Raw genomic sequence first — 25,229 nt, 5'->3', positions numbered from 1 at the left:
CTAGTTGTAATATGACATATTGCACATATATGTACCCATTCCATGCATCCTACGTTTAAGGATCTTTGTAAATGCTAGGCAACAAAATGTATCATCAATTTAGTTTAGGGAAGATTTTGCAACACAAAATTCTTATTATCACGAGTGAAAAGAAAAAAGAAAGAAAAAAGTGTGACTCCAAATGTAGGGGGTGACAAAACAAAGAAACCCAGAAAGTAAAACTACATGGCACTGGACTACGATTCTGGAGGTCACGATTCAAAATCCCTTTCAGCCATAGGAATCCAGTCAGTGATGTTGGATAAGTCACACACTCTCAAGGGCCCCTTCCACACAGCTGAATAAACTCCCACATCATCTGCTTTGAACTGGAATATATGGCAGTGTGGACTCGGATAATCCAGCTCAAAGCAGATATTGTGGGATTTTCTGCCTTGATATTCTGGGTTATATGGCTGTGTGAAAGGGCCCTGGGTCCTTCCACACAGCCATATAACCCAGAATATCTCACAATATCTGCTTTGAACTGGGTTATCTGAGTCCATACTGTCATATATTACAGTACAAAGCCATAAGCAGTGAAGATGTTCAGTGAAAATGAGAAATCATTCAGATAACAGGGAGGTTCATATTCAACTGGTAAACTTGAAATATATGCTAGATTCCCAGAGAGGTTATTTAATTACATCTGCATAGTTAAGTAACATCTCCTGACTCAACTCCTCCTAGCTCGTCTTAAGAGCCAGTCTTCAAACTGGGTAAAGGAGGCCCCTTCACCTTCTCATTGGAGCACAAGCTAGTTCATAATTCAAGAAGCTAGTTCTTAAATTGGGCTAGGATGGTATATATATATACAGTTAACAGCAAGTTTACAGAATACAGAACAGTTATGGATCCGTAACTCTAAGTTAGGAATTCATAAATGCAACCTTGAACACCAGCATTAGTTCTTTGTTGTTGTTGTTTATTCGTTCAGTTGCTTCCGACTCTTTGTGACTTCATGGACCAGCCCACGCCAGAGCTCCCTGTTGGCTGTGGCCACCCCCAACTCCTTGGTCGGCCCCTCTTCCCTTTTTCTTCCATTTTACCAAAACCTAAAAATTACTTTCTTCTTCCATTTCATATACTTCACAGTTTTGTGTCTTTAGGATTGCAGCCTAACGTCTCAAAATATGCTTCTCATTTTCAGTTTAGAGATAAATGGAGGCCCACCTGCAGTTCCTGTACACATAAGAGGTAATTTATGTCTAACATTACTCCCATTGGCTTGGCAGTTTATGATCCTTTATCATATACATATCCAGATATGTATATGCAGCAGTGTACTGCACAGATGTATCCCTGCAGGTGCTTACTACCAGATCAAACAAAACAAGTGTCCCATTTATTCTCTGATGAAACTTGCTGAAAACCTAGAGGAGCGAATGCCCAGTTCTGTTAGCAACAACAGTTGTTTTGAAGGCCCATCTTTGTGAAGCTGACATTAGAAATGGATGCACTGGGATTCCTTGTATGTTTCCAGATGCATAGCTCCCAGCCCAGAAGGAGATCCATGTGCTGAAGTCGCCACCTGTGCATCATCATTTTCTGTTGCTCTACTGATTTCAATAGTTTCACTCAACAACGTGCACACTATTAAGAATGCCCTCTCTTACCAGACTGTATCTAAATGGAAACATTTATTTCCAGCCTTACATATAAGTCTTTTAAAAATATATTAATGGTAGATTATGAAACCCGCTCTAGAGTGAGATTCATCCAAGGCATCTTTGGAAAAACCCTTGAAAAATATTAGTGGTGGGGAGGAACACTAGGGTTTTTTTTCCACCTAAAGATAAATGTCAGCTTTAAACAATTTTTTGAATGAAAAGGTTTTAAAGATATCACAGAATGCCAGGAGCTACTTTCATGTGTAGACTATATACAGTCTACATAAGTAGAGGATGATAATACACTTTAGGTAAAGGGTCATTCCATGCCAAATGGGCTAAAAAAAAATATTAAGTTCCCACCATCATGTTTTCCAATTTTGTTCAAATTTTAGCTGTAGCACCAGTCAAGTGTTAAACTAAATTTCCCAAAATTTGAGGTTTCTAACAGCAATAATAGCTGATCTAAACCCCCTTATCTGAAGGGTAATCAGTCAGCGTGCGCACAACATTTAAGAAAATGCCAAACTAAATGTATAAGAATGGATAGTAAATTGAAATCTATTTACTCAGGTCAAATATATTTTGTGCATTTAGGCATTATACTTTATGCATTCTCGTGGTCCTGTTAGTTACTGCATGACTATTAGGCGTGGCCCTTATGGTGATGGGGATCCTGGTTTCAATGTGATATATTACACACTTTGACCTGAGTAAATGGATACTTAATGGTCATATTGCAAAACAAAAACGTAGCAGTCATGTAGAGCATTTTTTTTTCGTTCAGATGATATTATTCACAAGCATATTTAGGTTGACTCTTTCAATATTTGGCTTTGAATTTTGGTAGATTTTACCATTTGCACGATAAGTGCCAAATTTAAAGAGATCCTGCAGGGCGGCTATAGATGTTGAGTAGTTGTAAATCTGGCAGTATTATGTTCAGCACAAGCATAATGCTTGGTCAAAATTTCAAGTCCATATCTTTGTTTGCATGAAAATTGTTATAGTCTGAATATTGGTCAAAATTTGTCGCGACACATTTTGATGCACACTTTGAGTCGACTTGTTTACTCGATTTTGCATCCATAATGTTAAAATTAATTTCATCGGAATCAGCAGGAAAAACTGTACAGGGTTTCAATTTACTATCCATTCTTATACATTTAGTTTCAATTCTATTAGACCCCAATAATTGGCATTTTCTTAAATGTGCACACGCTGACTGGCTATCCTTCAGATAAGGGAGTTTAGATCAGCACTACTGCAGTCAGAGACCTCAAATTTTGGGAAAATTAGTTTTAACATCTGACTGGTGTGACAGCTAATATTTGAACAAAATTGGAGAATAGGACAGTGAGAAGGTTTAGACCACTTGGCATGGAATGACCCTATATTCAACATTAAACCAGTATGTGTTCTTTTATTTAGTAGGTAGTAAAGGTAAAGGTTTCCCCTGACATGAAGTCTAATTGTGTCCGACTCTGGGGGGTGGCACTCATCTCCATTTCTAAGTCAAAGAGCATTGTTCGTAAACACCACCAAGGCCATGTGGCCAACATGACTGCATGGAACACCGTTATCTTCCTGCCAGAGTGGTACCTATTGATCTACTCACATTTACATATTTTTGAACTGCTACATTGGCAGAAGCTGAGGCTAACAGTGGGAGCTTCCCCCGCTGCCCAGATTTGAACCGCAGACCTTTTGGTCAGCAATTGCTGAAACTATCACCTTTCGTCCATGTCCCAGCATTATTTCCATTTTAACTTTACATTTGACCTTCCCACCGTTTTTAATTGCATGTTGTCTTATTGATAATGTTGTATATTTTATTGTCTATGTTTTTATTTTAATTGCTTGTATTGTTGTTGTTTTGCTTGTATTGTTGTATTTGGGCTCGGCCTCATGTAAGCTGCACCGAGTCCCTTGGGGAGATGGTAGTGGGGTACAAATAAAGTGTTGTTGTTGTTGTTATTATTATTATTATTATTATTATTATTATTAATTGCAGCAGCTCAGCAGTTTAACCTGCTGCGCCACCAGGGGTTCCACTTAGTGGGTGCTATAGCTTAAATGTTTTGTTTAATTAAAGCACATAATTTTGAGACCTTCTCTTGAAATCTGGAATTTCTTATGCCACATAACTGCCTCAAATATTCTGCAGATGATGCTTTCAGTGTATAAATGAGTGATTTTTATTTATTTATTTATTTGCTTTCTAGACAAATCAAGGGGCACTGGTGTGAAAGTGCACAAGGGAAAGTGTATTCCAAAGGATTCTCTCTTTTTGCTGCCCACAGCAGCTCATCTAATGGGAAGGTTCAGACATTTGGAGAAACCCCGAATTCCAACTACTGGACACTACACTTTTCCACATGCCACAACATCAGACCTCATTCAAGTTTCAAGACCAAGAATTATGAATGCCTTTACACTCTGGGGACATTCGCCAGAAAAGAAAAATTGAGTACAATGCCTGCACTGCAGTGGCCAAGTTTTTGTGGATACCTTCTTAGCCTATAGTGGAATTAGGATGAACATTACTCCTGAAAAAATCAATTTATTAGTAATGCAAGAATTTACTGCAGTGGTAGAGAATAAACACATCAGCAATTAAATTTCTGAAAAGTAATTTACATGCAGTTTCAGAAAAGGAAAAGCTGAGATGTTATTTCTTTTAATACTGATGTTTTAACAGTTTTTGATTGCAACCAAAATGCAGTTATTAGGGGGAAAAGATTACACTGAGTCAGTTGCTTACACCTTATTGCTAGTCCCAGCTAGAGCAAACTCAATGGAGTTGATATTGATATAATCTTCAGCACTTGATTCAATGAGACTAATCTATCTGGGACTATCAATTGGATTTAAGACTGTATGTCCTACTCCAGGGTAAATTACTGGCTATTTCCATGTCCAAACCAGATGCTACTGCTACATAATGTTCTTTTGATGCTCAAACCACAGTTGACCCAGGAGAAAATATGGTAAGGCTTTCAATGTCAATCTCATTTCTACTAAACCTGACAAAACTGGCCAATGTAGGATAATGATGAAACCAGTCGTATACTTTTTTAAATTGTGTTTTAATATTACAAAACTGTGTGGGCATATCAGATTTGTTAAACTTCAGCCAATAAGATTGTGATAACTTTCCCTATTAACACATTTGTAAAGATTTGTCTGGGCAAAGTTAAGCACTTCTAAGTTTGACCAGTTTTAGGAGGTGAGAAGAATACTATTAAACTGTGAAAAGAAATGGATTTAAATGAGCCAAATAATGCAAGATTATGCCTAGATGACAGTCTCAACCTTTACCATATTTGGAGGTTCAAAGGTTCACGTAAGATATGTCTTTTGTGCCTTCTCGTAGAAGCATCGGACTCAATCCGGAAACAAAGCTGGGTCATCACCATGAAGACATATTTTCAAATTAGTTTTAATTTTAATGGAAAGAGCAGGATGCTCTTTCCATTAAAATGTAACAAGCCCCCTCCCTCACTTAATCTGAATCCCACTGTGCCTCATGAGGTGCGTCTACACTGCAAAGTGAATGCAGTTTGACACCACTTGAACTGGCATGGCTCTATTGCAGTGGTGAGGCACCAGCACTCTTTGGCAGGGAAGGCTCACGACCTTGTGAAACTACAATATTCCAAAGCATTCAGCCATTACAGTTAAAGTGGTTGGCTGCATTCATGCCACATTCATCCATTCCATGTTGCCGCGCCCAAAGAGAATGGGCAGGATGGAAGAAGTGTGTATATCCACAACATGTGATATAACAAATATGTCAAGACCTCTGGAGAGCAATGGTGGATCTCAACATTGATGAAATTCAGGGGCTCTGTGGCTCAGCCTAGTGTGGGTCTGCATGCAGAATTACTGCACTATAAGCATCATACAAATGAAGCAACACCTCTACCTACATGGTAGGTACCACATTACAATACACAGACAGTCCTCAAGTTATGAACAAGATAGGTCCTGTAGGTTTGTTCTTCAGCTGAATTTCAATGCAAGTCCGAATAGATAATTTTTTCAAGGGTAACTCCAGATATCTATCTATCTATCTATCTATCTATCTATCTATCTATCTATCGTTGGATAGCATAGGAAAGGATTAAAACACCTGTGGAGTTTGTTCTGCTGTCTGTGCCCCTTGTCAGAAGATTTCACCTCACTTTCTGCCCCTGTGAGAATTGGATTTTGAAAGATTTGGCTTGTTGTGGAAACAAGGATTCGTAATAAAGCTTCAGTGGAGACACATTTTCCCCATGATAATAACAGTTCCAGGAATTAATTTCTCTTCTTAGATGTAGATTAAAGTGCAATACATCTTTCATTTGCATTTGATCAACTGAAGGCGGGAAACCGCGAGAGAGGAGAGACAATGCCATGTTCAGAAGTGATTTCTTTGTGTTTGTGATATTTCAGCTTTTCATTGTGAGACCCAAAATAGATCTCTATGATAGTATGCAATATCCCAGCAACTGTATATTAGAGAGGTTGTAAGGTTGAATGTAACTGATAGAAAATTCTTGAGGAAATCCATCTGACGGTAAAAGCATTCAATTTTCACTAGTATTTCAGAATATCAGATGTAAAATCTAGTGTTGGCACTCGGATGGATGCTTCTTTGACTTGGTTCGAGATATCAATTCCAAGAGGTGCTCTAGGAAAAACAATTGATTAATTTTACTATAAAGCCATTTATAGTTATATTATAAATAATAAGGTACACAAATCAATTCACTGGCTTTATCAATACAAATATGTTGGTTTCTGTAGGATCTCATGAGCAATGAGGAATACTATGTACATATTTCTTACCATTCTTTCATGCACCTAGAATTCAGCTAGCATATCCAATGCCGCACTGCTATATTTTTTGTGTTCTTACACTGTATCCACACATTTCAAGAGTATATTGATTCCAGAATAATTAGACTATATAAGAAAAAGGTTAATAAAAAAGCATGTGAAATAATATAGATTAGGAACATCATATCATAGATTAGGTCCCCCTCAGTGTGAAGTTACTAAAATATGGAAGATCTGAATATGTGATCCCTCCCTGTTATCCAGAAGTGATTCCATGCTTGCAGAGAAACTCTGCCATATTGTAATGATGTCCTAGCAAACAAAGGTTCAGGGTTCTGTCAAATGAAATTACTGCCCAGTGGCGCAATGGGTTAAACTATTGTGCTGACAGGTAAGCGGTTTGAATTCAGGGAGAGCAGGCTGAGCTCCCTTTGTTAGCACCAGCTCCCAATGTGGGAACATGAGAAAAGCCTCTCACAAGGATGGTAAACATCAAACATCTGGGCGTCCCCTAGGCAACGTCCTTGCAGACAGCCAATTCTCTCACATCAGAAGCAACTTGCAGTTTCTCGGGGGGGGGGGGAGTTACACCAAAATGTTTTAATTGAGAATGAGAAGTTCTGTTAGCCCTCTTTAACTTTGAATCAGAGTCTGCAAACATAGTCCCAGCAAGGATCTGGAATTATTTCTCTGGGAGTGAAAAAGTCAGAAACATGGCTAGGAACCCAGAAAAAAGCACTGACAGACTAAAAACATCCATTTTCTTTTTTTCTAAAAATGGCAGTCTCTATATAATGTTTCCAAGTTTAGAATTATAACTATGCCATTAGAAGAACAGATGAAAAGCTACATAAGGAGAAAAAATGAAAGAAGAAAAGAGAGGAACCCCCCCCCCCAATTTTCCTTCTTTTACATTGTGATAAAGAGTGTGCTAGAAGTATCCAGTCACATGCTATCAACAGGTTTCATATGGAGGGTTGGAGGCTCTTCTGAAATCCAAGATTTCAGATGTATATTGGGAGTGATAGGAAGGGAAGAGGAAAGTAAACCAAAATTTATTTACATGAGCAGGAATATACTTGCATGACATTACTACACGGAGACTGGAGCTAACAACACTGAGACAAATTGATAAATGTAGTTAACTTACTTTGGTTCATATCTTATGCCTTCTGTATTATGAAAAATACCCAATCCTGCAGAAAGTCTTTCAATACCATTCCTAAAGAGAGAGAATACTTATGTAAAATATCTATAACCAACCAGTTCATTTCTTTCTCACATGACTGTGAATGCTGTACAATCATAATGATGTAACTTGGAGATATTTATTTCGTATCAAAAGCATTGCATACATTAGTATAATAACTTGGAGATAATTTTTAGTCAAGCTCTGACAGGGTTTTGTGTTTCTCTAAGATATCCTTCTTTCAAGCTTATAATCATTCAACTGGAGACCGTATCAGAGAATACATATTTTCCTACAATGAAACAATGTACTACTGACTGTGCTATGAATTTACATTTCTGTTTGGTAAACAGAGGCCCACGGGGTACCATTTTTAGAAGAAAGCACAGGGAAAATTTTAAAAGGCGCAGAGAGGAGAAAGCTGTGTTCTCAATCTGTTAAGGCAAAGAAAAAAGGATAGAAATATATGAGTAAAAGAACTTGAAAGAACTTCTCCTAAGACGTTCCTTCTTGTGTCTAGTACAGGAGCAATTAGAAAAAAAACCAGAAAAGATATTTATTACATACATACAGTATATGAGTAATTGTATGCTAATTGGTTATTTGGATTTTTTTCCTGATGAATAAGTATAGTGGGGTTATTCTATAATGATGTAAAGCCATTTTTCATAGCCAATCAACAGAGCTTAAATAAGCAAGGTTATAAATTGCTGTTCAAGTTGCTGTAGAAAAAACTGTATCTTAGGAAACTATTTTCAAGGAGTTTCTCCCCCTATCCATTTTGCAGAGTGCCCAAATTACAGGTTGATTGATTTCCTATATTTGGAGGGGTCTTTTAATCCCAAAATTTGCTGTAACACTACTACAAAAATGGTGTCTCCAGCTTCACCATGTTGCTCCATAACTGTGCTACTCATTCAGAAGGAAACATTCTCACTTACCATGCGATCATGATCCCATTGTCGGTGCAGAGCCTTGGCGGGGGACATGTCACGTTGGTGTCAGTGGCATTTCCTACGATCTGCAGAGCTTTGCGAATATACTGATTACTTGCAACACCTCCTGAAACAACCTGAAAAGAGTGTTGAAAGTCAAAGGAAATGTATCTATAATGCTTAGATTCACTAAATAAGAAATAAAGCAACATACAGACAATAGATATGTATGTTGCTATATTTCTTATTTAGTGAATCCAAGCATTATAGATAAGAATAACACCCAAAGAAGATATTACAAATCTCATTATATTGCATTTAACAATATTTGAGTTACTATTTCTGACGTCATGTACTTATGAAGAATCTCCTGGTATATAGCAATTGTTATTTTGGAAGCTTACGTTTTATTGTGTTGACAAAATATTGATAAACTATCTTTCATTTATAAACAGTTACTAATTAATTGTGTTAATGTTCCCACGTTACATTTAATGAAGAATTTCCTGTAATATAGAAATTGTGATTTGCAATCTGCAGTTTTTGTATTTGTTGTTATAGATATCTATGAATGTTATACATACACAGAAAAAGCAGAGCGCCATGTTTGATTATTCTGTACCAGGAGTTTTATAGTGGACCATAATAATTAAGTTAAACTTTCACACATGCAATCAAATCCCCTTTCCCCCTTTACTTTCCCTTCTCCCTCCTAGCTCTATCCTTCTCTGTTTCTCACTGTTACTTTTTGTTCCAAAAGAATCCTGTTTTTTCAAAACAATCTTTATGTGCAACTTCTCCCCTTCCACTTCAAACTGAGTTAAGACTGGTTTATGGCAAAGTATTCAATTATATGCCAGCCTAAATGTCTGATACATGAACATACATATTAGGAAAACACGTGTTTACCAAAGTTGCATTCTTCTGTGGTAAGATACACTTCCTTCTGCAGAAGAGGATGGCCCGGTGTGTTCGCTTAGCAATGTGAGCAGTGACCGCATACTGGACTGAAGCAACAAAGTCTGAGACACAGGACAGTAGCTGATCTTCCTGAAGGCCTGCAGAAATTATGGTCAAAAGGGTTTTCCAAACATACGTACCACATTCACAATTTCAACTAGAACGATTCAGGAAAATACCTTCTGTCCTTTCTTTCTGTTCAATCATTCTAGTAACCTGGCTTTGAAGACCAGCAAAGGAGAAGTTGCAGTCAGCATGTCGTTCCATAGGGATTTTGAATTTATAATACAGTCCATTTCCCTGTTGGGCCAGTTTTTCTATTGCTTTCCCGCCACTCAAACCAGAGCAATTTGGGTGCTTTTGTAAAGAAAGTCTTCTAGATACCTTTAAAAAAAAACAGAAACAGTAAACATACATGTTAGATTTTTAAGACAGTTAATGGGATTAATTAGCAGAGGGGCATCCTAAATAAATTTTTAACAAGGAAAAATATTTTTTTAATCTTAAATAACTTATTTATTTATTTATGTCTTTGCTAGTTTGGTGTCATGGCTTGAACGCTGGACTACAAATCTAGAGTCCAGGAATTAAATCTCTGCCTAGTTATGGAAACCAACTGGGTGACCTTGGGCAAATCATTTCCTCTCAGCCACAAAGGAAGGCGAAAGCAAATTCCTCTTTCATTAAATCCTGCCAAGAAAACCATGTTGATACAGCTGCCTTGAGATCCCCATAAGTTGGAAACAACCTGAAGTGACATGGCAACAACAAATGATATGGATACATGTGTGACATGATATGCAATGATAGGGATACATGTGTGACATGGCATGCAATCTTCTCTGCTACTGTTGAAAACAGTAACAATAAAAAAGTTGTTTGGCAGACCTAGTTAACAGTACATGGACTGTTCTGGCTGGTAGCCAATGATGAGGTATAATGGGAGTGGTCATTCATGAGCATGTGGAAGGACAAAGGTTCTCCATCTCTTATTTATATGTGTGATTCAAGATACTAACATTGAGGAAACACAAGTCATTATCAGTACATGAATCACGAGAACAAGAGTCTAGCTGTCTCCTCTGAGTTTCAGCTTGGCTGGAGGTGATGAAAGCATGAGGGCCTCCTGGGGAAGAAAAACTGTTCCCACATTTTGCTAGATCAACAGAACCACCGGCAATAATCTCTGAGAACAGGAGAAGTCCCAGCAGACTGGAGGACGGAAAAAAGAAGGACCCGAACAATTGCCGTCCAGTCAGCCTGACATCAATACCAGGAAAAATCCTGGAGCAGATCATTAAGGAGGAAGTCTGCAATCACTCAGAAAGGAATGCTGTCATTACTAAAACTCAACATGTATTTAAAAAAAAAAAGTCATGCCACAGTAATCTTATCTCTTTTTCAAGTTACAAGCTTAGTAGATGCAGGGAATGCTGTGAATATAGCATATCTTGATATCTTGATTTCAGTAAGGTCTTTGACAATGTCCCCCATGACCTTTTTGCAAACAAAGTAGTCAAATGTGGGCTAGGCAATGCTACTGTTAGGTGGATCTGTAGTTGGTTAAGTGAATGAACCAAAGGGTGTTCACCAATGGATCATCTTCATCCTGGAAATAAGTGACTAGTGGAGTGCCACAGAATTCAGTCCTGGGCCCAGTACTGTTCAACATTTTATTGACTTAGATGAAGGTTTAGAGGGCGCACTTATCAAGTTTGGAGATGACCCCAAATTAGGAGGGATAGCTAACCCTCCAGAGGATAGGGTCAGAATTCAAAATGTCCTAGAGAGCTGGGCCAAAACTAACAAAATGAATTTCAACAAGGACAAATGTAAGAAAAAGATCTTGGAGTCTTCATAGACAACAAGCTGAACATAAGCCATGAGTGTGATGCAGCAGCTAAAAAAAGCCAATGATGTCTAGATCGAGGGAAGTCATGGTGCCTCTCTATTCAGCTTTGGTTAGGCCTCACCTGGAAAACTGTGTCCAATTCTGGGCACCACAGTTCAAAAGAGATATTGACAAGCTGGAAGGTGCCCAGAGGAGGGAAACCAAAATGATCAAAGGTCTAGAGACCAAGCCCTATGAGGCGCGTCTTTAAGAACTGGATATGTTTAGCCTACAGAAGAGACAGTTGAAGGGAGACATGATCGCCATGTATAAATATGTGAAAGGATGCCATAAGAAAGAGGGAACAGGCTTGTTTTCTGCTGTCCTGGAAACTAGGACTTGGAGCAATGGGTTCAAATCACAGAAAAGTAGATTCCACCTGAACATTAGGAAGAACTTCATGACTGTAAGAGCTATTCAACAGTTGAACTCTCTGCCTTGGAATGTAGTAGAAACTAATTTCTTGGAGGCTTTTAAACAGAGGCTGGGTGGCCATCTGTAGGGGTGTTTTGATTGTGCCTTTCCTGAATAGCAAAAGGTTGGACCAGATGGCCCATGTGGTCTCTTTCAGCTCTATGATTCTATGAACAGCCTTGATGAGTGGAGTTCTTGATGAGGGGCGTTCTGTATCAGCCACTGTTGAGTATGGAATAATTAGAATCAATCCATAATTATGGCCTAGTATGTAGAAGCAGCAGGCAGCAGAAGAGGAAAAGGATCCTTCTTTCACTTAGTTTTTTGTTTTCTCCCAGGTATCAGGAAATTTGTGAGAGAAGGTCAGTGGCTTCTCCAGTCTACGATATGGCAGTTATAATATTCATCCCTTATCGAATAAACTTGCAAAAACCACCATGTAGCTCAACAAAATCTTATGAAAGAAACATTTCCACAAGCATTTCCTGAGAAAGCAGAATTCTCTCAATATAGTCGTATGCTTTTATGAAAAGGAAAATTTAAGTTAAAATTAATACAGAGTAGTTTTCTAGCTAGACTGGCCCATGCTAACTGAATTACCTTATCCAGCATGTCCCCTGGTGCAATGTCCAAAGTCTGTCCAAGGAGAAGAAAATCCGCTACTCCTTGTGCTACTGCCAATATACAATGACCTCCAGACAGCAAAAGGACCAGGAATGGAAACTCTACAGAGTCGGTCAGTCTAACAGTCAGCGCATGTGCCTCCATATGATGGATAGGGATGAAGGGCTTCTTGTATTTCTGTACCAGTCCTAGACTGTAGTTCAACCCAACTCCAAGGCTCAGAGCAAGCCCTGGTTTCACAGTTGTCGCAATAGCAGAGAGCTCATCCACACAAACGCCACTGAGAGAAAGTGCTTGCTGTACTATCCTCTCAATGTTTTCTTGGTGAAGCTGTTGTGCTACAGGAGGAATAATTCCACCTGTCCTAATTAAAAGTAAACACAGACATAACAATTAGTTGGCTCCACTTTAAAACTCAAATGTAGATGTTAATATCCTGCCTTGTCATTCTTTTCCCCCCTAACTTCTCTTACTCAGTTGTTTGTATAGTCTACTGTTTCAGTAAGGCCTCCCTCTCTCTGGCTCTGTCTGGGCTTCCAAGCCAGTTACAGCAATGAGATAACTATCAGTTATGCTCCTTTAGATGGCTTTCTAGGAGAATTGTTGTATTTCCTTGTACCTTTTTAGTCTGCTGTCATATATTGACGCTACATTGTGAACTGCAAATACTTCTACAAAGCTGAATTCTGCGTGCCCCAATCAAGGATGTTTCAGGTCCCTTCTAAACTGTCCTATATCCCAGGATCTGAAGCCAGATTATCTGCTTTGAACTGGATTATATGAGTCTCCACTGCTAGATAATCTGGGATAAGAAGATAATCTGGGATTGGATCCTGGGATACAAGGACAGTGTAGAAGGGACCTGAGTTTTGCTTGGAAATGGATTCTCAACCAATGGAATATATGATTCCCTATAGCCTGCGTCAGTCAGCAATCTGGCTACATCATTTCTGACCTGTTGTTTTGAAACCTTTAATGAAAAATGCATTATAGTAATTCAAATGTGATGTAATCAAGGAAGCCAGTTTAGATGTCTCGATAAATGGGTGCAGCTAGAATATCAATTTTAACGTCCATAGCCAATTACGGCTCTTATTTTGACCCATAAATCTAGAAACAATCTGAGTCTTGCATGCATCAATCAAAGAGAAGGTGTACAATGTGGCCTATTTATTCATAAAACTCAGAGGCCTTGTGTAGTGAAGGATGTAATAATAGATATTACTGAACTTTTTCTCAATAAAGGAAAGCCAAAGTTGAACTGTACAAACTTCTAGATGATACATTCTAAGAAAGGCATTTTGTGTTGTTCTTTCCATATTTGCCAAGAAGAGTATAGACTGAGATGTTACTTATGCAATGTTTCCCCACTGGATTCTCCTGCTGTTATAGAGTATTTTCTACTGCAGGATTTTTCCAAAAAATGTTTCATATAGTAAAAAATAATCATTCCCAAGGATGCTAGATATTCTAATCTTTAAAAGACATGGATTTATTGTCAGCACATCTATTTTAAAAACTCTGATGCAGATAATCAACAACACAGCAAACACTTTGTAACAAAATTTGAAAAAAGAAATGTTCCTTGTTTGAAAGAGTTGTTTCCTGTTTAATTGTGCAGTATTTAATTTGAAAGTAGTTTGTCTACTCCAGAAACTTTGTTTTTGTGGCTGCCACAAACTATGTTGAATTGTTTGAGACTCTAATGAAATATTCATTGAAAAACTGTAGCAAAATGTGCTTCAGGATGTCTTGCAAAAACCTTTTCAATGTTTTTCTATTGGAACCAATTAGGAAATGACATTTATGGCCCAGGAACAAAAATTATGTTATATAGTGTAATCATTTTTAAACTTACTTACTTTAAATGAACTTCATTTTGAGAATGTAGTGCTTCTCCTAAAATGTTGCCAGTTTCATCCACCACAGCAGCTCCTGTATCATCACAGCTAGTTTCTATCCCAAGAACTATTCTAGTAGAAGAGCAATTCCCACAGTGAAGAGAGATCCTTCTCAAATGATCTATCCAGCAATATTTTGGGTACTTAGACATTATTCCTCCCAAACTGCTCACCGCTAAAGATTTCCATAGATGATTATGCCTAAAAAGGAACTGTACAAAAAAAAAAAGTTTAGACTTCCTAGTGGTTATTAACTTGCTCAGGCTCTCTGCTTCATACAAAACAAGAAAGTTGTTCTAACAGAACCCATCTCCTGGTTACAAGAGAAATTATGATGCCTGGAATGGTGTGTGGAGCTGCTACCCAATGTGATAGGATTCATAGAATATAAAGTGCACAGCTATACTGGAAACATTTACCTGAAAGCAGGCATCAACCATATGGACAGGCACACATAGGAACATTCCCTCTACCTCTCAGAAGCCATTTTTTACAGACATGTGTCTCATGCGAATTCCTGTTATGGACACTCATGTCAATGTGGTTGCAACCAATATATGTGACATGTGACTTTGTGGTACTAACATTCCCCGGCAGAAAAGCAGATAGGGAACTGAGACTAAAAGACCATGAATCTATGTGGCCCCTCAGCTATGGAACATCCTCTCTAGGGAGATTAAATCTGCTCCCTCCCTCTTAACATTTCGGAGGCAAGTTAAAACATGGCAAGCATTAACAAATGCAGAGTGGCCAATATAGGAAATCGAACGGTTTGATAATGGAACTGGACAATGCTTGATAATAATGACATGCTAATTAGGTTGTTTTTATTGCTTTATATTGTTTTATATTGTTTAATAATTATTGCTTTATATTGTTTTATATTGTTTAATATTTTAATCTGTATTATGTTTTTATATGTACTGATTTGTTGGAAACCGCCTTGAGTTGCCGATTGGCTGAGAAAGGCGGTATACAAATACAGTAAATAAATAAATAAATGTCTTACCTGATTAAAAAATAAATCATGTTCTACACATCTTACATTCGCTTCCCTACAGAAGTGGTTCTTAAGCTTTCTCATGTGAGGGGGGACAGATAGTTTTCCCTTTATACACCAGAGACTGAGCACCATATTTGTGCCCACCGACTATAGCTGTTTCTTTCATTCTTTCCTGGAAACATACTGAGAACTGGCAGCAAATAGCTCATGGACCAACAATGAACCACATTTTTAGTAGTGCTGATCTTGATCTCACATTTCCAATAACATAATGCAAGAACCTGTTTGATAAACACATTGGGCAATAGCCAGGATCATGAGAGCATACTGTGCTTGTGAAATAAGAATTTCATTCCTTCTCCCCTCTCCAACCTTTCCCAGGAAATATGCTCTAAAAAGTCATCACTTGGAAACTTTTAAAAAGAATATTAAAACCTGGCTATTCCGTTGTGCTTTAGAGAGTAGTCACACAACCTTAAACTATTGCTCCACTCAACGCTATTGTCCCTGGAGTGTACTTCCCCCCCTTGTATGAAGGCCTTTTTTTAAAAAAATCCCGTTTCTTCATGAGCTCTCCCTCACAAATCTGCTGCTCTTTTATCTCACCCTGAGAATTACCATTTTCTCTTGTACATGCGGCCCGCTCATTGTCATTGTGATTGTGGATATTGTATTTGTATATTGCTTATTGTATGCATATGTTTTGTGTACTTTTGTGTTGTTGCTTGTGTTTTGGTTTTTATTTTATTGTACTTTAATGTTTGGGCTTGGCCTCATGTAAGCCGCCCAAGTTCCCGTTGGGGGAGATGGTGGCAGGGTATAAATAAAGTTGATTATTATTATTATCATTATCACTGAGTTGCACCCATTATTTGCACCCATCATTTTAAAATCCATATCTAGGCTTTTAAAAACAGTTTCTACACATTAAGCAACATATCTTTAATTTTCCAAGGATCAGCTATTTATTTGCTGCATCTGCCATCAGATTTTGAAACAAATCCAATGCAAAGGTTTTTTTTTCTTCTTTCAGAACCAAAGCCAGGATTCCAAGTGAAAAGGGAATAATTTAATTTATTTTAAGCCACATCCAAATGCTAGTTCCAACCAGAGTGGACCCAGTAAATCAATTGGATTTATGCAAATGTTAATTTATTGTTGGAACTTGACTCAATGGGTCTATTCTATTTCAGTTTATCAATTAGATTTAGGCCAATATTTTTGGGGCCTTTAAAAGATCAATCATCATCATTATTATTCATTTGCTGAGCAGGAGTCAGATGTCCTTTCTCAAAGTTACTTGAATATTATAGTTTTCTTGCATCTAAGGAAATACATGGGAGCAATATCTTCAGCTAAAACAAAATTTGCAGTGCTTTCTCCTTGCTTTCGTGGATACCTCTAGGAGTATGATTGTATAAATGTCATAGCCTCTTATTGGATAGTACTGTATAACCAGTACTACTTGTTGTAGTATGCCAATGCTAATGGCTGCTAATAATGATGGCAGTTTGTTTTTGTGCAGCTGTGGAGGTATTTTGCTAAATATTATTATTTTGAAAATTGTTCTGGAACTGTTTTATGACAGCAAGGAATAAAAAATTTAACCAGTTTATGCCTGTTATATTGTAGTGACAATTGATACAAAATAAACATGCCCATGTGATACAAAATAAACATACCCAATTTGTAAACAATGTTATCATTTTTGTGTTCAACGTGGAATTTTAATACCCCAGTTAGCTGAATGCTTCCTTCTGTATCCAGGATCCGTGGTAGGATGTGATCAATACACAACAAATAAACTCCATCACATCACCTGGAAAACATTTCAGACTATTGCAGAAGGGTAACTTGCTATGATTCAAGAACTGATAGGAAAATATATCATCTCCTAATTCAATTATGGTAAGTCATACTTTGAGATAGACCAAGCATCTGAAAGTAAAAGAAAGTTGACCTGCATGTATGGAAGACAAATGCAGTTTTTACCTGTGCAAGAAGAAACATGATGCAAGATTGGTGTTTTCTTTTAAAGCTTTCCAGTGCAAGTTTTACATTTCACAGCCCTGGACCGAGGAAGAAATAGCTTGATAAAGATCTGGAATAATGCAAAGAGCAATACAAATGTAATACCATAAACTGGTATAAATAAAAATCCTGTTTATTACCATGTGAAATACCTCAGTGTACACAGTACACTACTTTGCCTTTTTACTCTGAACTAAGCAGGTAGCACCCCGATGTGGATCAGGGCCATTGTATGCAAGAGAGAAAGATTTAAATCTCACTTCTTATCTGTACCAAGAAGCCCCTTTCCTCAAGACTAAAAACATCCTTCCCTAATGAAAATGGAGACTGTCTGCTTAAAAAAAAAGCTCCTACAGTGAATGGAGATTTAAGAGGAAAGGCAGCTTGGGAAGAAAAGCCAACCTAAAATGTATGTTTGCGCATTTAACACAACAGAAATAGCAGGATAGTCAACAAAGGGAGGTGGACTCTGTTTCCCATGATTTATCTCTTCCACATCTTAAATGATGGGGGAAAAACACAATGTCAGGTTTCTTTGCTTGCTCTATTATTTATTAGCATGTAAACTCTGATGGCAATTTGTTGTGTTACTTTTCTTAATTAGCCCCAGAGGCATGGTATTAATCTCAGAGCACACACAGTGAAGAGCACAAAGCAGTGCTTCCTCCATCCTGTAATGCCATATGCACATGCCAAAAATATCATGGTTTTGAGGTTTCAATGAGTTTTGGTTCAGTTCAAGCCAAGATGCTGTCACACATCCAAGAAGTACATGCCCACACAAGGGAAGCTGAGCAACACATATTTGGCAGCGTCTAAAGGAATGCTGTTATGTACAACTATGTTTTGCTTAGCTGTGCATTATTTGACATCACATAAATCACAATCCTAAACATGTCTAGATAAGTCTGTACAGTCTTGAAGCTGAAGAGCATTGAGACAAAACCTGGTATGACAGAAACCAACTGTGTGAGGAAAAACAATAGGCTAAACACAATAGATATTGGGGTTAAATTAAATGACTGAAAATGCATTCAAGAAGGCAGAGCAAATCAACTCATCTCCTCTTGTACAAGAGCAGAGGGGACAAAAAAGCCAAATCACAATCTAACTTTAACATGTAAAGTGAACTCTTAAATTTGCTTCCCAAATCTTATAAACATGGTTAGATGCTTCTAATCTAATCAAGAGAGGCTGGGACATACAACCCAAACATCCTTTACTAAGAATTCTGAAATTCAAACATCCCAAAATCCAAAATTTTACACATGGCTTGTTGAGATAGTGACACCTTTGCTTTCCAATGGTTTGATGTAGACAAACTTTGTTTCATACAGAAAAATAATATAAATATCATATAAATTTACCTTCAATCACCGTTCTACAATATATGTGTAACATCATCTGAAACATAAATAAATTTAGACATGAGTCTCATTTCATCATTAAGGGATGTATCGCAAAAATGAGTATTCCAAAATCCCCCAAACCCAAAACACTTCTGGTCTCAATCACTTTGGATAAGGTATACTCAACATGCATAAGGAGTAATCCAAATGTCAAGGCCAGTCCAAAAAAGCCGCGTCACGGCTTGCTCTCATAAGCCTGGAGTGAGGCGCTAAAATCCTATCTGCAGCCCAAAGAGATTTTAATGTAGCCTATTTAATTTTGGCACCTTACTACTGACAAGTAGCGCAGCCTTGCTATATGTCAACAGGCCACTTTAGGCACATACACAAACACAAGCTTTAGTGGACTAGAATATACTAAATGAAGGTGTAACGAAGTGACATTAAACCCACAAGAGTTTATGCCAGTCTTTAAGGCGCTGTTATGCTTGATGCAGCAAAGAGATGGCAGATCATTCCTCTGAATCAAAATATTTATTGAGGATTAAGACTTTGTTGTTCTTGTTTGACCAGTTGTGCCTCTAATACCTTAATCTTTGGCCCCACCTTCCATGTGGCATAGAAGACATGTAACCAAAGGTACAGTAGACCTTAGGAAGGTTACTTCTTTAGACAACTCACCTGTAATATACAGTTGTCATGAAATTTCCTTGTCAGGGCTGCTTCAGGACATTTTGCCACCAATGAAAGAATGACAAATGATATACAGGCAGGCCCCATGTTACAAACAAGAGGTTTGTTCTTAAGTTGAATTTGTATGTCAGTCAGAACAGGTACACTTTTTAAAGTGTAACTCCAGCCAAAAATACATATATTTTAGCTTTGGATAGCATAGAGTAAGGTTTGTACCCATGTGGTATTTGTTCTGCTGCCTGTGCCCTTGTTCAGAAGATTTCTGTCCCTCTGACAATTGGATTTTGAAAAAAATGGCTTGTTGTGGAAACAACGATTACTGATAAAGCTTCCGTGAAGACATCTTTTCTCCATGATAGTAACTTTTTCAGGAGTGAATTTCCCTTCCGAGGGGCAGCTTTCTCTCACTTGCTGTTGTCTCACCCATTTGTAAGTCAGGCGTTTGTAATTTGGGGACTGCCTGTATATACTATTCAAAGCCAGCCAAGGGCCCTTCCATACAGCCATATAACCCAGAATATGAAGTTAGGAAATCCAACAATATCTGCTTTGAACTGAAATATATGGCAGTGTGGATTCAGATAACCCAGTTCAAAGCATATAATGTGGAATTTCCTGCCTTGATATTCTGGGTTATATGGCTGTATTGAAGGGCCCTAAGTTGTTCTGGCACATGAGACAGAACCCCCCCCCCCCCCCCCCCAAATTACATTGACAAATTAAATCCAGTAAGCAATGGAAATTAAATACAATAGGTAAGCTTGTGGCTTCAGTAAAACACAAAGACTTGTGCTGGCTCATGCTGTTCACGTTAGTTTGTGCTGTTTGAACTAACCCATGTTTAGCATCAAAACAACACATTAAGTTTGTTCTTAATTGCCTTGGTTTGTTTTTAATCACTGTATTTCAATATTAGTATTAATCCAATATAGATTTTATAGCATGGTACAGTATGGAATATAGCACTAATTGGGGCTATTTTCAATAGTAACTCTCGAGCAACTAGAAACTACATATATCCAGCATCTACCAATCCCTATGGGTGCCAGTTAACTGAGGCCCCTTCCACACTGCTGAATAAAAACCCACATTATCGGCTTTGAACTGGAATATAAACTGCCTAGACTCAGATAACCCAGTTCAAAGTACATATTGTGAGTTTTTCTGCCTTGATATTCTGGGTTATATAACTGTGGAAGGGCCCTGAGAGTCTGTAATTATATACGTATTTTAATGTCATAATATTATAATTGTGTTGTCTAGCCTTCCCCCAACTCTTTAGACTATGTGGGGTTGCCTTTGAAGACTGTTCGGAAGCTTCAAATGGTTCAGCAGGCGGCAGCCAGGTTGCTAACTGGAGCAGTGCTCATGGAGCACACAACTCTTCTGTTGTGCCAACTCCACTGGCTGCCAGTTTGCTACTGGGCACAATTTAAAGTGCTGGCTTTAGCCTATAAAGCCTTAAACGGTTCCGGCCCAGCTTACCTGTCCGAATGTATCTCTCCCTATCAACCATCTAGGAGCTTAAGATCGTCTGGGAAGGCCCTGCTCTCGATCCCATTTTCTTCGCAGGTGCATTTGGTGGGGACGAGTGACAGGGCCTTCTCAGTGGTGGCCCTGGGCTGTGGAACTCCATCCTTAGGGATATTAGATTGGCCCCCTCCCTTCTGACCTTCTGAAAAAAGTAAAAAAACTGGCTCTTTGAACAAGCCTTTGGAAATGCAGTGCAATAGACAAACACGGAATTATGTAAGTTTGAAACATGGAGTGGCTTAGACGATGTTACTGGAAAGAGATTAACAGGAAGACATTAATTATTGTATATTTTAATGGTTTTTGTATTGTATTGATTTTATATTGATTTTAAAACGCTGTTTTAAATGTTTTAATTGAATATTGTGGATTGTTATGGCATCAAATTGCTGCCAATTTGTAAGCCGCCTTGAGTCACCTTCAGGCTTGAAAAAGGCGGGATAGAAATATCTTAAAGAAATAAATAACCTTTGTTATAGATTGCATGAATCATAGTAAACTTACTAATGCTGCCCCTTCTAATCAAGAACTGCAGAAATACATTCTGGGTTGAAGCTGTGATATATTATGAGGACTCCTGATCTCCATATTAATGTCTAGATGCTGGAATGAAATTTTAGAGTGACTGTTGCCTTTTCTAAAAAATATATGGCTGTTAGTTTGTACACTATGTTGCCCCAAAAATCCTTTAATAAATGAATAAGCTGGCAGATAACTTGAAGGTATGTACATGGATGCAAAGAAACTTTTAATGAACCTTTTTAACTCAGAAGGAAACGTAAGCAGAATCTATAACAGCAGTAACAATGGCCACACCTCCTATCACGCCTCTGGTGAATTTGAAAATTTTCAGAAGTTTAAAAAAAAGACTTATTGTAGGAAGAAATTATCCTTAATTTACTATTGTTGACAGTCAGAACAGGCAAAACCACCCCTGAGTATTCCTTGGCTATGAAATGTATGGGATCATTAGAAGTCAACAGTTGCCGGAAGATACAGACATCAAGAAGTGGACTGCAATTCCTGTCAGCCTGTCATCATGCCCAGTGCTGAAGGATGGTCTTGTCTCTGATGAACCTCAAAGGGGGTTAATGAGAATTAATGAGTTTGACAGCACTTTCATAGAATCATAGAGTTGGAAGAGACCTCGTGGGCCATCCAGTCCAACCCCCTGCCAAGAAGCAGGAAAACTGCATTCAAAGCACCCCTGACAGATGTTTAAAAGCTTCCAAAGAAAAAGTCTCCACCACACTCCGGGGCAGAGAGTTCCACTGCTGAACAGCTCTCACAGTCAGGAATTTCTTCCTAATGTTCAAGTGGAATCTCCTTTCTTGTAGTTTGAAGCCATTGCTCAGCGTCCTAGTCTCCAGGGCAGCAGAAGACAAGTTCGCTCCCTCCTCCCTATGACTTCCACTCACATATTTATACATGGCTATCATGTCTCCTCTCAGCCTTCTGTTCTGCAGGCTAATCATGCCTAGGTCTTTAAGCCGCTCCTCATAGGGCTTGTTCTCCAGACCCTTGATCATTTTAGTCGCCCTCCTCTGGACACATTCCAGCTTGTCAATATCTCCCTTCAGTTGTGGTGCTCAGAATTGGACACAATATTCCAGATGTGATCTAACCAAGGCAGAATAGAGGGGTAGCATGACTTCCCTGGATCTAGACACTAGACTCCTATTGATGAAGACCAAAATCCCACTGGCTTTTTTTTTCCAGCCACACTGGGAGTTGTAGTCATAAAAGGACTAGATAGCCTTTTCTGTCAAAGAATGCTGATGCTTCATCAAACTGCACATCCCCATAGAGCCACAGCAGTTCACCTTTCAAAAGAACAGCTTATACTAGTAAAACATGATTATAAATTCCCTATTATTTCCACTCAGAATGGGCAGAACCTTTGACTAAGAAACCCCTATGATACTGTCTGTCTGAGGTGGCAAAATGACATGGCTGTGTGGTGTCTCTTAATTGAACTTAGCGCATGCGCAGCAAGAAGCGGCGCGAGACGGGCGCGAGCCTCAGATCCCGAGAGCGCGAGTCCCCCTCCTACCCTTGCAAACAGCTATTCCTTCTCTTCAGAGCGTTCCTTTCCTTCTCTTTCCCTCTCCCCACGCGCACGCTTCTCATTACCTCTCGCTCGGTGCCCCGCCCACAAAGCTTCCTCGCGCCGCTTGGGTTCTGTTGTGGGCGAAATGACGGAGGAAGGACGCTCCCGGCGGCGCTCCCCCCTCCCTTCTCCTTTGAGACCACGTGAGCGAGGACGGACCAATAGAATCCTCAGGGGCTCCAGTGCAACTTCCTGAAGCAGATAGAAGTCAAGCCAAAAGAGGGCACAAGGGTCTATTGCAGTGTTTCTCAACCTGGGGGTCGGGACCCCTGAGGGGGTCGTGAGGGGTTGTCAGAGGGGTCGCCAAAGACCATCAGAAGACACAGTATTTTCTGATGGTTATGGGAATTCCATGTGGGAAGTTTGAGCCAATTCTATCGTAGGTGGAGTTCAGAATGTTCTTTGATTGTAGGTGAACTATAAATCCCAGCAACTACAACCCACAAATGTCAAGGTCTATTTTCCCCAGACTCCACCAGTGTTCACATTTGGGCATATTGAGTATTCGTGCCAAGTTTGGTCCAGATCCACCATTGTGTGAATCCACAGTGCTCTCTGGATGTAGGTGAACTACAACTCCCAAACTCAAGGTCAATGCCCACCAAACCCTTCCAGTGTTTTCCATTGGTCATGGGAGTTCTGTATGCCAAAGTTGATTCAATTCCATCGTTAGTGGAGTTCAGAATGCTCTTTGATTGTAGGTGAACTATAAATCCCAGCAACTAAACTCCCAAATTACAAAATCAGTCCTCCCCCAACCCCACTAGCATTCACATTTGGGTGTATTGGGTATTTGCGCCCAGTTTGGCCCAGTGAATGAAAATACATCCTGCATATCAGATATTTACATTATGATTTATAACAGTAGTAAAATGACTGTTATGAAGTAGCAACAAAAACAATGTTATGGTTGGGGGTCACCACAACATGGGGGACTCTATTAAGGGGTCACGGGATTAGGAAGGTTGAGAACCACTGGTCTATTGCTTTGCTGACCCTCAGTGCTGCTAGCCCACTTTACCTGCTGTGGAATCCTGGCATTGCCCATTTATTTATTTATCGTGTCAGAAGCAAATTGAGAAGACAGTTATAATGTATTCAAAATCACAAAAGGTTAAAAAATGGCATTCTACTAGATTTCCTGTAACTACTTTGAGTGCCACTGTAAGAAGGTGTCAAACAGGGATGTGTTATTGCCCCAACCTTATTTTCCTTCTTCATCGCTATGATACTTCATCTTGTTGATGGAAAGCTTCCCTCCAGAGTGGGAATCATCTCTCGGACAGATGGCAAGCTATTTAACCTCAGCAGACTGAAAGCCAAAACCAAGGTTACAACATCTGTTATAGAACTCAAATATGCTGATGACGTCATCTGTGCGCATTCAGAAGAAGACCTACAAGCCACTCTAAACACCTTTGCAGAAGCATACGAGACATGCCGCATTATCACGGGGTGTCTGCGCCCTACACCACTGGAGAAATTACACTGCTTAGCCGGTATTGCACCACCTGACATCCGCCGGGAAGTTGCAGCCAATAGTGAAAGGACCAAGACAGAGACATCTCCAGCTCATCCCTTGTTTGGGTATCAGCCAGCACGTCAATGACTTAAATCAAGAAATAGTTTTCTTAGATCTACAGAGACACTCGCTGGAACACCTCAGCAAGCGAGAGTTCAAAAGTGGCAGGCTCAAACCCAGCACCTCAATCAGTGGGTGATATCAGATGAGAGACTCCCCCCTGGGCACACAGAAGACTGGACGACTTGGAAGGCGCTGAACAGACTGCGCTCTGGCACCACGAGATGTACAGCCAACCTCAAGAAATGGGGCTACAAAGTTGAATCCACGACATGTGAGTGTGGAGAAGAGCAAACCACTGACCACCTGCTGCAATGCAACCTGAGCCCTGCCACATGCACGATGGAGGACCTTCTTGTGGCAACACCAGAGGCACTCCAAGTGGCCAGATACTGGTCAAAGGACATTTAATCAGCTACCAAGTTTGCAAAATTTTTATCTGTTTGTTTGTTTTGTTCTGTTAGAAATGTAATACAATGTTCTGGTTGCGGATGACACGATAAATAAATACGAGAAGCTCAGCCCGTTATTAAACATC

The 25,229-nt window shown here is 39.1% G+C and overlaps 2 protein-coding genes across 2 annotated transcripts in view; one reads left to right on the top strand and one right to left on the bottom strand.

Moving 5' to 3' along the window:
• ANKAR (ankyrin and armadillo repeat containing) overlaps window positions 1-4,265 on the top strand; it is a 46,409-nt gene extending 42,144 nt beyond the window's left edge. Inside the window, exons 23-24 of the mRNA XM_067470975.1 lie at window positions 1,190-1,236; window positions 3,875-4,265. Coding sequence (XP_067327076.1) covers window positions 1,190-1,236; window positions 3,875-4,119 — 292 coding nt within the window. The 3' untranslated portion in view covers window positions 4,120-4,265. The remainder of the gene's footprint in view (window positions 1-1,189; window positions 1,237-3,874) is intronic.
• Window positions 4,266-4,719: 454 nt separating this feature from the next.
• Window positions 4,720-23,296, bottom strand: OSGEPL1 (O-sialoglycoprotein endopeptidase like 1). Its single transcript, XM_067470958.1, has 11 exons — window positions 23,133-23,296; window positions 18,792-18,828; window positions 17,386-17,494; window positions 17,076-17,212; window positions 14,352-14,602; window positions 12,466-12,853; window positions 9,740-9,944; window positions 9,510-9,658; window positions 8,607-8,737; window positions 7,627-7,698; window positions 4,720-6,327 (listed from the first exon to the last, which is right to left on the bottom strand). Exons 4-11 carry the CDS (start codon window positions 17,097-17,099, stop codon window positions 6,234-6,236), a joined length of 1,314 nt encoding a protein of 437 aa, XP_067327059.1. The 5' UTR covers window positions 17,100-17,212; window positions 17,386-17,494; window positions 18,792-18,828; window positions 23,133-23,296; the 3' UTR covers window positions 4,720-6,233.
• Between the last annotated feature and the right edge of the window lie 1,933 nt (window positions 23,297-25,229).

The sequence above is a fragment of the Anolis sagrei genome, chromosome 1 (assembly GCF_037176765.1).
Source record: "Anolis sagrei isolate rAnoSag1 chromosome 1, rAnoSag1.mat, whole genome shotgun sequence".
Lineage (NCBI taxonomy): Eukaryota > Metazoa > Chordata > Lepidosauria > Squamata > Dactyloidae > Anolis > Anolis sagrei.
The sequence above is the reverse complement of the archived record's forward strand: the minus strand, read 5'-3'. Positions and strand labels throughout refer to the sequence as shown.

Coding starts and splice junctions, on each gene's coding strand:
- OSGEPL1 (XM_067470958.1), bottom strand. CDS start 17,099: ATGATAACATTGTTTACAAATTGG. Junction 9,945..12,465: donor CAGGGGACATGCTGGATAAG/GTAATTCAGTTA, acceptor TTTTTTTTAAAG/GTATCTAGAAGACTTTCTTT. Junction 7,699..8,606: donor AATGGGATCATGATCGCATG/GTAAGTGAGAAT, acceptor CTCTCTCTTTAG/GAATGGTATTGAAAGACTTT.